The 12385-nt window shown below is 34.1% G+C and overlaps 1 protein-coding gene across 1 annotated transcript in view; it reads left to right on the forward strand.

The window, feature by feature from the left end:
• The window catches only part of STAG1 (stromal antigen 1), a 374182-nt gene that overhangs the window by 189144 nt on the left and 172653 nt on the right, over nt 1-12385 (forward strand). Inside the window, exon 7 of the mRNA XM_010858254.1 lies at nt 1436-1640. Within this exon, the coding sequence (XP_010856556.1) occupies nt 1436-1640 (205 nt within the window). The remainder of the gene's footprint in view (nt 1-1435; nt 1641-12385) is intronic.

Below are 12385 nucleotides of genomic sequence, written 5' to 3' on the forward strand. Positions count from 1 at the left end.
CAACAAAGGTCCGTCTAGTCAAGGCTATGGCTTTTCCAGTAGTCATGTATGGATGTGAGAGTTGGACTGTGAAGAAAGCTGAGTGCCAAAGAATTGATGCTTTTGAACTGTGGTGTTGGAGAAGACTCTTGAGAGTCCCTTGGACTGCAAGGAGACCCAACCAGTCCATCCTAAAGGAGATGAGTCCTGAGTGTTCATTGGAAGGACTGATGCTGAAGCTGAAACTCCAGTACTTTGGCCGCCTGATGTGAAGAGTTGACTCATTTGAAAAGACCCTGATTCTGGGCAAGATTGAAGGAGGGAGAAGAAGGGAACAACAGAGGATGATGGCATCACCGACTCAATGGACATGAGTTTGAGTAAACTCCAGAAGTTGGTGATGGACAAGGAAGCCTGTTGTGCTGCAGTCCATGGGATCGCAAAGAGTTGACACGACTGAGCGACTGACCTGAACTGAACTGATCAAGCTTAGTAGCCCATGTAGTACTCATGTAATACCAAAATTAACTCTCTTTATGGGGTATTTAACTAAGTGCCAAGGTTTCCCCTTCTTTCTGTTCAAGGCTCTTGAGATTCTTTGAGATTCTCCGTTGTTGTAAGTATCAAAGTACTCTTTCATGTAACACCACAAAGCTCAAGACCTCATTTGTATCCAATTTTCCTAGCTGCATTTTGGCCTGTAAAAAAACAAATAGCCACAAATTGAGAATAGTCTGATAAGGAAGTTCACAGAATTTCTCACCCTCTGCCTTGTGAATTTCCATTTCTCCACCAAAATGTTTTAGGCTAGAGTGAGAAACCTCTGCTGGATTCAGCTGTCAATTTTGTATTTTAAATAAAATGACACAATCTGGGGATCCCAAGAGCCCATGGTAGGCTTTTTCTTGGAAAAGTTAATAAATTCAGTGCATAAACTATAGAGTTAAATGAAAGTGCATAGTAGAGTTAGAAGAAATAGGGTTGAAATTTCATATGTGGGAAGTTGGTTATACTCTTAAAATTCTTAACTCTTTAAAGTGTCTTATTTAAAATAATTGAAAGGTGCTGTTACACATGTCATGATTAGTTTGATCTGAATTCAGTAGTAAATAATCCTTTCTAGTTAAACTTCTTTCTTTTTTTGTTTTCTTCTTTACTTTAAATTATCTCAGCTAGTTCCCAAGTACCACAAAACTTAAACTATTATTTTGAATGAATGGCTTAGAATAATGAATTAAATACTGATTGTAAATAACAATTTTGAACTCATTAACAATTATTCAGTTGGGGTAGATCAAAACAAGCAAAAAAGAGAAAGCCATCATGTACCTCTTGGTGTCTGTCCACATGTACTTTGAGAGAAAAATGTTCCTTTTCCAGTAGGAGGAAAAAAGAAATCAAACTGTATGTCATATATCATACTTAATATGTTATTTTTTCTTTTTATCCCTTTTAGGACAGTGGTGATTATCCCCTTACCATGCCTGGACCTCAGTGGAAAAAGTTTCGTTCAAACTTTTGTGAATTTATTGGAGTCCTGATTCGACAGTGTCAATATAGCATAATTTATGATGAGTATATGATGGACACAGTAATCTCGCTTTTGACTGGTTTGTCAGACTCCCAGGTCAGAGCTTTTAGGCATACAAGTACTCTTGCTGGTAAGTAACTAACACTTTATTTCCTTTTCATTTAGTTTTGTTAAATATATTCCAGTTAAGCTGTATTTAAATTCAATATTAATTTAAATTGATTACTTTGCTCTTGAAAAACACAATGTTTCTCCAAAATTTGCATGAATGGTTTGTATTCTCTGTTGAAGTAAAATTTGTGCTTATTTTGATAACTGGCATTTGTTAGTCTTGAGAATGAAAATTGCAATTTTCTGACGAATGTTACCAAATCTCTTTCTGAATGTGTAGTTATTTTCTTGCGTTATTTTATAACCAAATAAGTTGTAGGAGTCCAGCAGGCCATATTCTTTGATAAAACCAAATAATAGTTGAAATTCCAAAGTCACAGGTATTTTCCTACTTAATTACATGGTTTCATTGTTATACATAAATGTGTAAATATTTGTTTATATATATATATATATTTTAAACAGTTCCATCTAATTGTAATAGGTAATTGTGACCTAGCTAGGATTCTTTCTGTTCCTAGTGGTATAATAATTTAAATGTAGTGTTTCTAAAATCAGTTCAAGTAGGTAGACTAAGTCCTGAAGAACTGATACATTATCATTTTCCCTGTTGCTTCTGTTTTAGAATTATCTATATAACTTCTGAGTCAAGTATATTCATTTTCCCCTTGTTTTCCTGTAACAAGATAATTTTGTTTATTTAGCTGTTCTGAGTTTTTCAACGATTTTAACTGTGTTTACCTAAAATGACTAAATGACTATTCTTTTTTTCTTATATATATGTGTATGTTTATAAAGAACCTGTGTTTGCATAAACATATATTTAAATATTCCCCAATTACATCCCTTTTAGTAGCAATAACTGACTATATTCAATTTATACACATTACCATTACAAAAATGAGATTTAAGAGTATCCCTTTCCTATTTATTAGGTAAAGAGGCAGATCTTTTACTTAATTTTATCTTTTTTATAAAGGTAAAATCACAGTTTATTGTTGAAAAAATTTTCTGATAGAACAAACATCAAGCACATTTTATTCTGTGTTTTGAGAGACTTTGTACCAAGTTGTAGCTTTTTTGACAAGGTACTATAAATATACTACTTATTACTTAAAAGTTACCTGATACTATATATATTTTCTAATTTCATGACTTTTATTATTTTCTGCCCTTTATATGTACTTTTTTCTTTCCGTTATATTTTCTATTTACTTTTCATCTATCATTCTTCTGTCTGTGTACAGCAATTTCCATTTATTCGGCTGTTTTTCAGATGCATTGTACCAGGAAAAATAGGAGATCAATGTTATGTTTATCCTTATTTTTCAAAAGCTAACCTATTTTTCAAGTTATTCTCAAATTTACTTCAGAATACTACAGTAATTTCTCTTTGTACATTAATGATCGTGTCTTCCAAAGTTCAGTTTCATAAAAAGTGAGACACCAGTCCTACCCTTCAACAAAGTGTGGAAATCTTGCTGAGAATTTAATTCCAGGCTGGATAATAATTTCCATCTTTTCAAGGATTATTTTCTTTTCATCTTTAATCTCTTCTCTGGTTCTCCCTCCCCCTTTTTTTTCTTTTATAGTATATGTATGAGGGATAGATTTAAAGATAATCGTTTTTATTCACTTTGCAGGACGAGTCTTGGGGACTAGATAAAATGGGCAGGAACATTTAATCCTCTGCTTCAAAGACTATGTGCATGGACAGTTAACAAGGCAGTTATGGCCAGATATGATTATCGGCTTTGGAATAAAATGCTCCTTGACATTGCTTATATCTTAGCTGAGAAGAGAGACAATCAGGTTAGTTGTTTTCTAGGGTACAGACAAGATAAGTTTTAGAACTTCATAAGTCATCAGAGTGATCTTATCAGTAGTACTTTTAATCTGTTTACCAATACCCCATTTTCTTGTTATTAATTAATAGTGTGTCCCAATTTGTTAGTGTTTATGCATTGCATTTAATTGTATATTTTGCCACATTTTTATTAAAATTTTTCATCATTTTGTAGTTTTTCGCGTTTGTCTGTTCTCCAGGTAGAAGTAGTTTCATTTTCCATTGGTGATAAACTGAACTTTCCCTTTTATTTTTGAAATTCTTTTTGCTATTAAATTGAAACAGACTGTTAACAATTAGATTTTATATTACATTTTCCTTATTTTTTCTATTCTTTTAATTGTACTTGTAAAGCATACTCTCCTGTTTGATTTATCTTCAATAAAGAAGCTTTACTTTGTAGTAAACTTTTCATTAACAATCTTCATAGTTAAGTGCCTTTGTTGTGAAGGTACATAGATAAATAGCTAAATAGTTAAGACATATTAGAACATAGTTTGTGGAATTAATATATATAAGTAATATTTCGGTGGATTTACAATCTGGGATTGGCCATATTTTCTTTCTCCAGTTTCATGAAATTTTCATGAAAAAATATTTTTCTCCTCCAGGTCAAAACTAAGTAGGATTCCCTTTGTTTTACCACTTTGTTCTTTGGTATTATAAAGACAATTCTATTCTCAAAGGATCTATTTTTCAGATTTATAGTTATATTATACTCAGTCATTTGCTGTTATAGTCTCTGACAGTACTTTAGAAACTGAATGTTGGCTTATCTTTTTTATTTTTTGCTTTTTTCTCACCTACATAATTTTCTACATTAGAAATAGATTAATAATGGATATTTCTCGCTTCTAAGGTAAAAATGCTAATTTGAACAAAGAGGGATTAACCGTACAGAATTTTATTAATAGCAACTTGATTGATTCTGTTCTGTTTTTTCTAAAATGAATTATGGAAAAATTAGAAAATATGGGTAAAATCATCATATGATAGATGGCCTCATTATGCTGGAAGGTTATCACTATTTAACAATAATGAGTGCCTCTCAGACTCTTGGGAAAGTAAACATTTCTTTTATATCTCATTGTTTAACGTCATTGTGTTGGTATATGATTGATTTTTATATTGACATATGATTTGTTATTAATTAGCACTTTTTACCAAGTCAGCATCTCTGGACTTTTACTGAGGCAAGGCAAGCTATATGAAATTTCTTTGTTCTCCTGTCATAGACAAAAATAATTTTATCTTAGTAAATTGATATCTTTTCTTTGGCTTTCAGTTGCTGAAACCATATAATGTAGGGTTCATAGAATGGGTTCTGAACCAGATTGTCTGAATACATATCCTTTTCTGCATTTTACTAATTGGGTAATTTTAACAAGTCCATAATTTATTGGGCCTCACTTTCTTCATATGCAAAATGGGAAAGATGTTGATAACTATCTCATTAAAGGAAATTAGGAAAGCTTGAATGGTGCCTGACATATAGTAAACTAATGCTATTATTCTGTAATTACAAAAAGCCAGTCGTATTTGCAGTGTTTCCCTTCATTCACTTCTTTTTCCCTCAGAATTTATTGAACACCTACTATTTTAGTAATAGAAGACATTATAGATGGGGAAATCAGAAACAAACATGTAAATTAACAGATCTTTAAAAAACTATTATTAGGAAAACTAATAGTATGTACTTTCATTTTATTTGTCTTTTGGCTCTTCAGTGCCAAATTCTGTTTATTAAATTCAGTAAGTATTTTGTGACTCTTAACCAAATTGGATATGAATTTCTATATGGTAGACTTCTGGTATTCTAGGATTAATGCCCAATAATTGACCAAATCTACAAGTGCCACCATATATCATATAACTGTATACATAAAATATAGTAAACTTTTAAAATGTAATTTGCTCTTTAAAATGTAAATATAGATAATTAGAGTAATAAAGAAGTATCATTTTCTTAAAATTATCTCTTATTTTCTATCACCAGGTATGAAAATCAGTTTTCTTTGGGGAGCTAGTTTTTGTAAGGAAGTTATGATTTTTAAAATAATTTTATAAGCATGTCCTTTCTATGTCAACCTAGTGACCTTGGGCAAGTTACATAACTTTGGTGCCTTTCCTCATCTGTATAATATTGATATGAATAGTCCCATTTTATTAGGAGTGTTGTGAGGCTTAAATGAAAGAATTTGTGTTAAATGTTTCACGTATACAGGTAATTCAGTAAGTGTCTGATGTAATAATTATGATAGAATGACAAAGCTTGCTTGGTTTGACTCTAAAGCGGGCAGAGAAACTGAGAAAATCTTGTAGATTTTCCATTAGTGCTTTCATATTACACATGGAAACATTTTCTGTAGATATAAAATTACACATACAATTTAACGAATTCAGAAAAGGAGAAAAATACAAAAGTAAAAATCAGCCATAATCATACCACTTCTTAATTTTGCCATGACATGTTGGTGTTTCCTTTTAGTTTTTTTCTCGTATACATATATATTAGGATTTTTTTATTTTTAAACAAATAATAGGATATTATAATCAATTTTGTAGAATGAGTTTTCTGTGCTTTAAATTTTTATAATTATGTTTAATATAGCAGCCTAATCTTCTAAAATCTAGATGTCCTTTAACTAACGTAGCTTTTTTGCCATTATTTGGATCCTTTGTCTTCTGTTGGATCTCCTACCTTTTGCCTTGGGTTGTTTTTTTTTTTGTTTTTTTTTAAATTTAGCCTCTTCTTTTTGGGTAGCATGTTTTTTGATAGCTTCTTGAGAAAAAGAGCATTGGAAAAGTATATATTTTAGATTTTACATGCCTGAGAAATACATTATATTCTTATGTTATTTGGCCCAGTACAGAATTCATCATTAAGATTTTCTTGAGAATTTTTGTCTTGTTTCCAGCATTGCTGTTGAGAATTCCAGTACATTTTCAAACTTATGATTCTGATCCTGTTTCTTGTCTGTGGAAGCTTCATTTTATGAAATATCATGGTGATATATCCTGATATATGTAGATATATACAGATGTATAATTTCCCATTCATTACTCTCTGCTGAATATATTTTACTTGGATGTTAATCTGTTGAATCAGTCCTAAGTTTATTGTTATTTCCTCTTTTAGTTTTCATTCCTTACTCTTTTTGTTCACTTTGCTTGTATTCTTCAACTTTATTGAGGTAATTTTCATTATCATTTTAAATATTCTAAGAGTTCTTTTCCATTCTCCATGTTGTTTTTTAACATTATCATGAGTGTAACATTTTCTCTTATCTCGTTGACAGTGTTATTACTCAGAAGTTTTGTTTTTGTTTTTTTGGTGCCCCATTCTGACCTCTTTTTCAATTCTCTTTTATGAGTGTCTTTCATGGGAAGTTTTCCTTAAGTATCTGTTGGCTCTCTAATCATTGCTAACAATGAGACACTAAAGAACTGATTGCCTGCCTGTGTGTGTGTGTGTGTGTTGTGTTTGACAGGCAGTGGCAATGACTTTAACCTTTTTGGTGACCATCATTGTAGGGTGGTCCTGTGGTCACTTACCGTTTTCAGTATGAACCATAAAGGGTTGGTGTTGATAATTATTTTCCCTGGGAAAGTTCAGCTCCTTTGTAGAAGGATCTTTCAATCTCAGGTCTGGTTGCTATCTACCTTTTGGGAGTTATACAGGGTGAAGGAGCACCCAGGGCACTCTGCACTTCACATGTATCCCTCCTCTGTACCTGATGAATCCAAATCTCTATGTTCTTTAGGGAATAAACTTTTTTAACTTCCAAGATGAGTTTGTGTTGGAGGAATTACATGACTGCCTTGGTTCAAGTGGAGATTTAATTGTTTATTATACAGACTTTGAAATGCTCCTGTTTTTAGACCTTACTTCACTCCATCTTCTGTAAAAGCCAGTACTTCTCCAATTCCTTAATGCTTCTGGGTTCTACAGAGTAAAACTGTTTTGTTTTTGTCTTTTTTCTTTAAATAGAGTTGTCAAGCTTTTTTGACCATTTAGTTTGATTTGAATACTTCATCCATCTGCTTTGCATATACATATATTAACATATTATGGTTTGGCATTGCAAGTGTTTTTCTGGATTTATTGGGGATGAAAATTGTTTTCTCATTATTTTGGTTGGGTTTTTAAGAGACAAAAATTTATTAAATATTCTTTGTAAAGTGGAAGCTTGTAAACCTTTTTTTTTTTAAATAAGTTTTTTAAAACTAACGAAGAAACATGATTACAATGGAATACTCTTCAGCCTTAAAAAAATAATGAAGTAATGCCATTTACAGCAACGTGGGTAGACCTAGTGATCAGAAAGACATATGGTATGTGATGCACATGAGCTTATTTAGAAAGCAGAAACAGACTCACATACAGAAGAAATTTATGATTGGGAATGAGGGTGGGGGATAAATTAGGAGTTTGACATTTGCAGATACAAGCTACTGTATATAAAACAGATAAACAATAAGGTTGGTATAGCACAGAGAATTATATTTACTGTCCTGTAAACATTTTGTAAAATATGTATGTAAAAATACATAATATATTTTATATGTAAAAATATGTAAAATAATGTATTTTATATGTAAAAATAAAACATTATGGAAAAGAATATAATATATATGTGCATAGCTGAATCACTTTCCTGTACACTAGAAACTAACATGGTAAATCAATGATACTTCAATTTTTAAAAGAGGAAGATAATCTTATCTCTCTTTAAAATTTAGTTTTGTCCCACTATCAAACAGTTTTAGAGTTTGCAGTAATATTTTTCAAAAGTATAATAAGTATCACTAAATATAAGGGTAGATTTTTAGTTTTCATTTTCATGTTTAAGAAAACATAATTGTAAATTGTTGAATAGTGATTAAATGGCCAGTGTCCATAATCTTAATTTCAGCCATCCTATTTGTTCATACCTTTGGTCCCTGTTTTTGTTTTATATGTTCCCAGCTCCAGTATTGTTTTTCCTCTGCTGCTGCTGCTGCTAAGTCCCTTCAGTCATGTCTGACTCTGTGCGACCCCATAGATGGCAACCCACTAGGCTCCTCTGTCCCTGGGATTCTCCAGGCAAGAATACTGGAAGTGGGCTGCCATTTCCTTCTCCAGTGCATGAAAGTGAAAAGTGAAAGTGAAGTCTCTCAGTCGTGTCTGACTCTTAGCGACCCCATGGACTGCAGCCTACTAGGCTCCTCTGTCTATGGGATTTTCCAGGCAAGAGTACTGGAGTTGGGTACCATTGCCTTCTCCTCTACTAGGCCGTTAAATTCCTGATCCTCTTTGTTTAGTGCTCTTGATGTCCTTACTTCCTCCACTTTCCTAGCTTAGATTCTGTTACCCAGATTAATTATAATCATGTCCTTCTCATGAAGGACCCGTAACATCCTTGCCTGCTTGCTCTCTATTATATCCCTTAGGAAAACCTCATATTATCACCTGCTCCATAACTGCACCAGTGGAGTTCAAAGTGAGTGTAGAAAAACACATAATGACTCGGCTTTCTACAATTTTTCTCTCATTTCTACCTAGCAATCCTATTACAGTATTTTATGCCATGGATATTCCTTTCTTATAATATTATTTCATACCTTCTCAAACCTGTAATGTCTGCTATCCTCTTCACACTTGGCTGATTATAGAATACAATCCTTCAAGGATTAAATTTTCTTGTTTTAGCTGTACCTATACACATATACTCTGCGTTTTCTCTTATGAGGGTGCTGTCTAGCTAAGATCAGTCCTTGCACTTGTGCATTGGATCTAATCCCTGTTCACTACCTCAAGAAGTTTTTTCTCTTTCCGGCTTCACTTCCCCCACACCCTTTATCATTATATTGTAGGCTGTAACAGCCCTTATCTTTTAGAAACACTGTATCAGTTAGGGCTCTTCAGAAACAGAACCATTGGAAAATATACTTTGTTACTTGCTTACTTATTTGCATAATATAACCATTAAGCTATGTTGTGTGTGTATGTGTGTGTACATATATATATATATATATATATATATATATATATATATTTGGAGAGAGGAGGATTTATTTTAGTGAATGACACACACAGTTTTGAATCTGCTATTTTAAAATCTATAGGGCAGACCTGCAGGCCAGAAACTTAGGCAGGAGTTGTACAGTCTTGAACGAGAAATTGCTTCTCCTGAACCCCTCTGATTTTGCTCGTAAGGCATTCAGCTGATTGGATGAGGCCACCACATTATTGCGGGTAGTCTCCTTTACTTATAGATGTTAATTTTATCTACAAAATGGCTTCACAATAACACCTGAATTACTGTTTGTTTAAATAATTGGATACCATAGCCTAGCCAGAAAGCAGTGTCTGACTTTATTTTTCTGGGCTCCAAAATCACTGCAGATGGTGATTACAGCCATGAAATTAAAAGACGCTTACTCCTTGGAAGCAAAGTTATGACCAACCTGGACAGCATATTCAAAAGCAGAGACATTACTTTGCCAACAAAGGTCCATCTAGTCAAGGCTATGTTTTTTCCAATAGTCATGTATGGATGTGAGAGTTGGACTATAAAGAAAGCTGAGTGCTGAAGAATTGATGCTTTTGAACTGTGGTGTTGGAGAAGACTCCTGAGAGTCCCTTGGACTGCAAGGAGATCCAACCAGTCCATCCTAAAGGAGATCAGTCCTGGGTGTTCATTGGAAGGACTGATGTTGAAGCTGAAAGTCCAATACTTTGGCCACCTGATGCGAAGAGATGACTCACTGGAAAAGACCCTGATGCTGGGAAAGACTGAGGGCAGGAGGAGAAGGGGACGACAGAGGATGAGATGGTTGGATGGTGTCATCAACACAATGGACGTGGGTTTGGGTGGACTCTGGGAATTGGTGATAGACAGGGAGCCCTGGCGTGGTACAGTTCATGGGGTCGCAAAGAGCTGGACACAACTGAGTGACTGAACTGAACTGATAGCCTGGCCAAGTTGATACCTAAGACTGACCATCCCACCATCCCTTGTTTCCACATGGTCCTTAGCTACATTCCTATTTTTCTCCTTTTCTCCTTTTCAAATATCAAAGAATTATTTCTGTTTATTGTCTCTACTCACTCTCCTCTTGCTCTCTTTAAACCCACTCCAGTAGGGTTTTTATCTCTACCTCTTGACTGCCTTTGCTCTTGTTGAGGTCAGCAGTTACCTTCTTAGCGTCCTAATCACTGGGCAGTTCCATTGTTACCTTTCTCTTTCTTGAAAGACATAGCTACTTCTTCCTTCTTAAAATGCTATTTTGATGGGTCTTAGAAAGCTAAACTGTAAATACTGAATTATCTCAGGACTCAATCTAAAGATATTTTCATTTTTTTATATCTTTATTCACTTCTCAGTGAATAAAGTGAAAACAAATTCCATGTTTTTATTATTTCTACTAAAAATTAATTATGGTAGGAGAGTAATGCTGTCATTTGATTTAAAATTTCAGATTTAAAAATGTTATATGGTGAAATGTCACTCTCCTACCCGTGGCTCTCAGGCAACAAATTATCTTCTCTGAATGCATCCAGAGTTTCCTGTTTCTAGTACATCTTTCCAGTGATATTTTATGAATATGATAGCAAATGCATATTCAGTGAGAGGCAGTATGGTATAGTGGTTAAAAGCTTAGACTGTGAAGCATGATGGCTGCAATCAAATTATATCTCTGCCAGCTACTAGCTGTGTAATTTCCAAATCTCTAATCTGTGTCTCAGGTTTCTCTTATATAAAAAAGAAATAGTAATAGTACTTGAAAGAGTTGTGAGGTACAAATGAATAAGTGTGTAAAGAGCTTAGAAGACTGACTGGCATATAATAGTAAATAATGCATTCCTTCTTTATGTATAAATGATAATATAATATACACACTGACAATCATCTTTTTTTTCTCCATTAACAAGTGTCTTGGTAGACTTCTTTTCAGCATACAAATCATGCCTCATTTGTTTCCAGTGACTAAATTGAAGTCCATTGAATCAATATGACATCCAGTTTAATGGCTTTAGAAACTAGTATTTTGATGATGATGTATATCTGTTAACCATCTCCACTTGTTGTTTAGTTGATAAGTCGTGTCCAACTCCTTTTGCAGTCCCATGGACTGAGGCCCACCAGGCTCCCCTGTCCATGGGATTTCCAGGCAAGACTACTAGAACATGTTGAAATTTCATTCTCCAGGTGATCTTCCTAACCCGGGGATCGAATCTGCACCTTCTGCATTAGCAGGCGGGTTCTTTACCATTGAGCCATCTGGAAAGCCCCATTTCCACTTAGATACCTAACAAGCACAAGACTTTGCAATTTCCCTTGCATTTGCTGTTTCTCTAATTTCCTATATTATCATATTCTTTCAGCTTTACCTTGGAAATATATTTCAGATGTGATTTTCTCTCTACCTCTTGCTGCCACTCTAATCAAAGCCAGAATTGCTTTACTGAGTTGCTTAAGGCCAAAAACTTGAGAATCAATAAGGTTTTGACAAAATATGTGCAGCTCTTTTTCAGTGTTCTATTTGGTCTTCCTTCTTCCACTTTTACTCTTCTATAAATGTTCACACAGTATTTTAAAATATAAATCGGGCTATTTCTCACCCACACCAAAATTTCCAGTGAGTCGTTCGTATCTCATTTAGATTTCATTCTTGTGTTCTAACTGCTGCTGCTGCTGCTAAGTCGCTTCAGTTGTGTCCGACTCTGTGTGACCCCATAGACAGAAGCCCACCAGGCTCCCCCGTCCCTGGGATTCTCCAGGCAAGAACACTGAAGTGGGTTGCCATTTCCTTCTCCAATGCATGAAAGTGAAAGTGAAGTCGCTCAGTCGTGTCCGACCCTCAGCGACCCCATGGACTGCAGCCTACCAGGCTCTCCATCCATGGGATTTTCCAGGCAAGAGTATTGGAGT

This window comes from Bison bison, unplaced genomic scaffold (genome assembly GCF_000754665.1).
Source record: "Bison bison bison isolate TAMUID 2011002044 unplaced genomic scaffold, Bison_UMD1.0 scf7180017864384, whole genome shotgun sequence".
In the NCBI taxonomy this organism is placed as follows: Eukaryota; Metazoa; Chordata; class Mammalia; order Artiodactyla; family Bovidae; genus Bison; species Bison bison.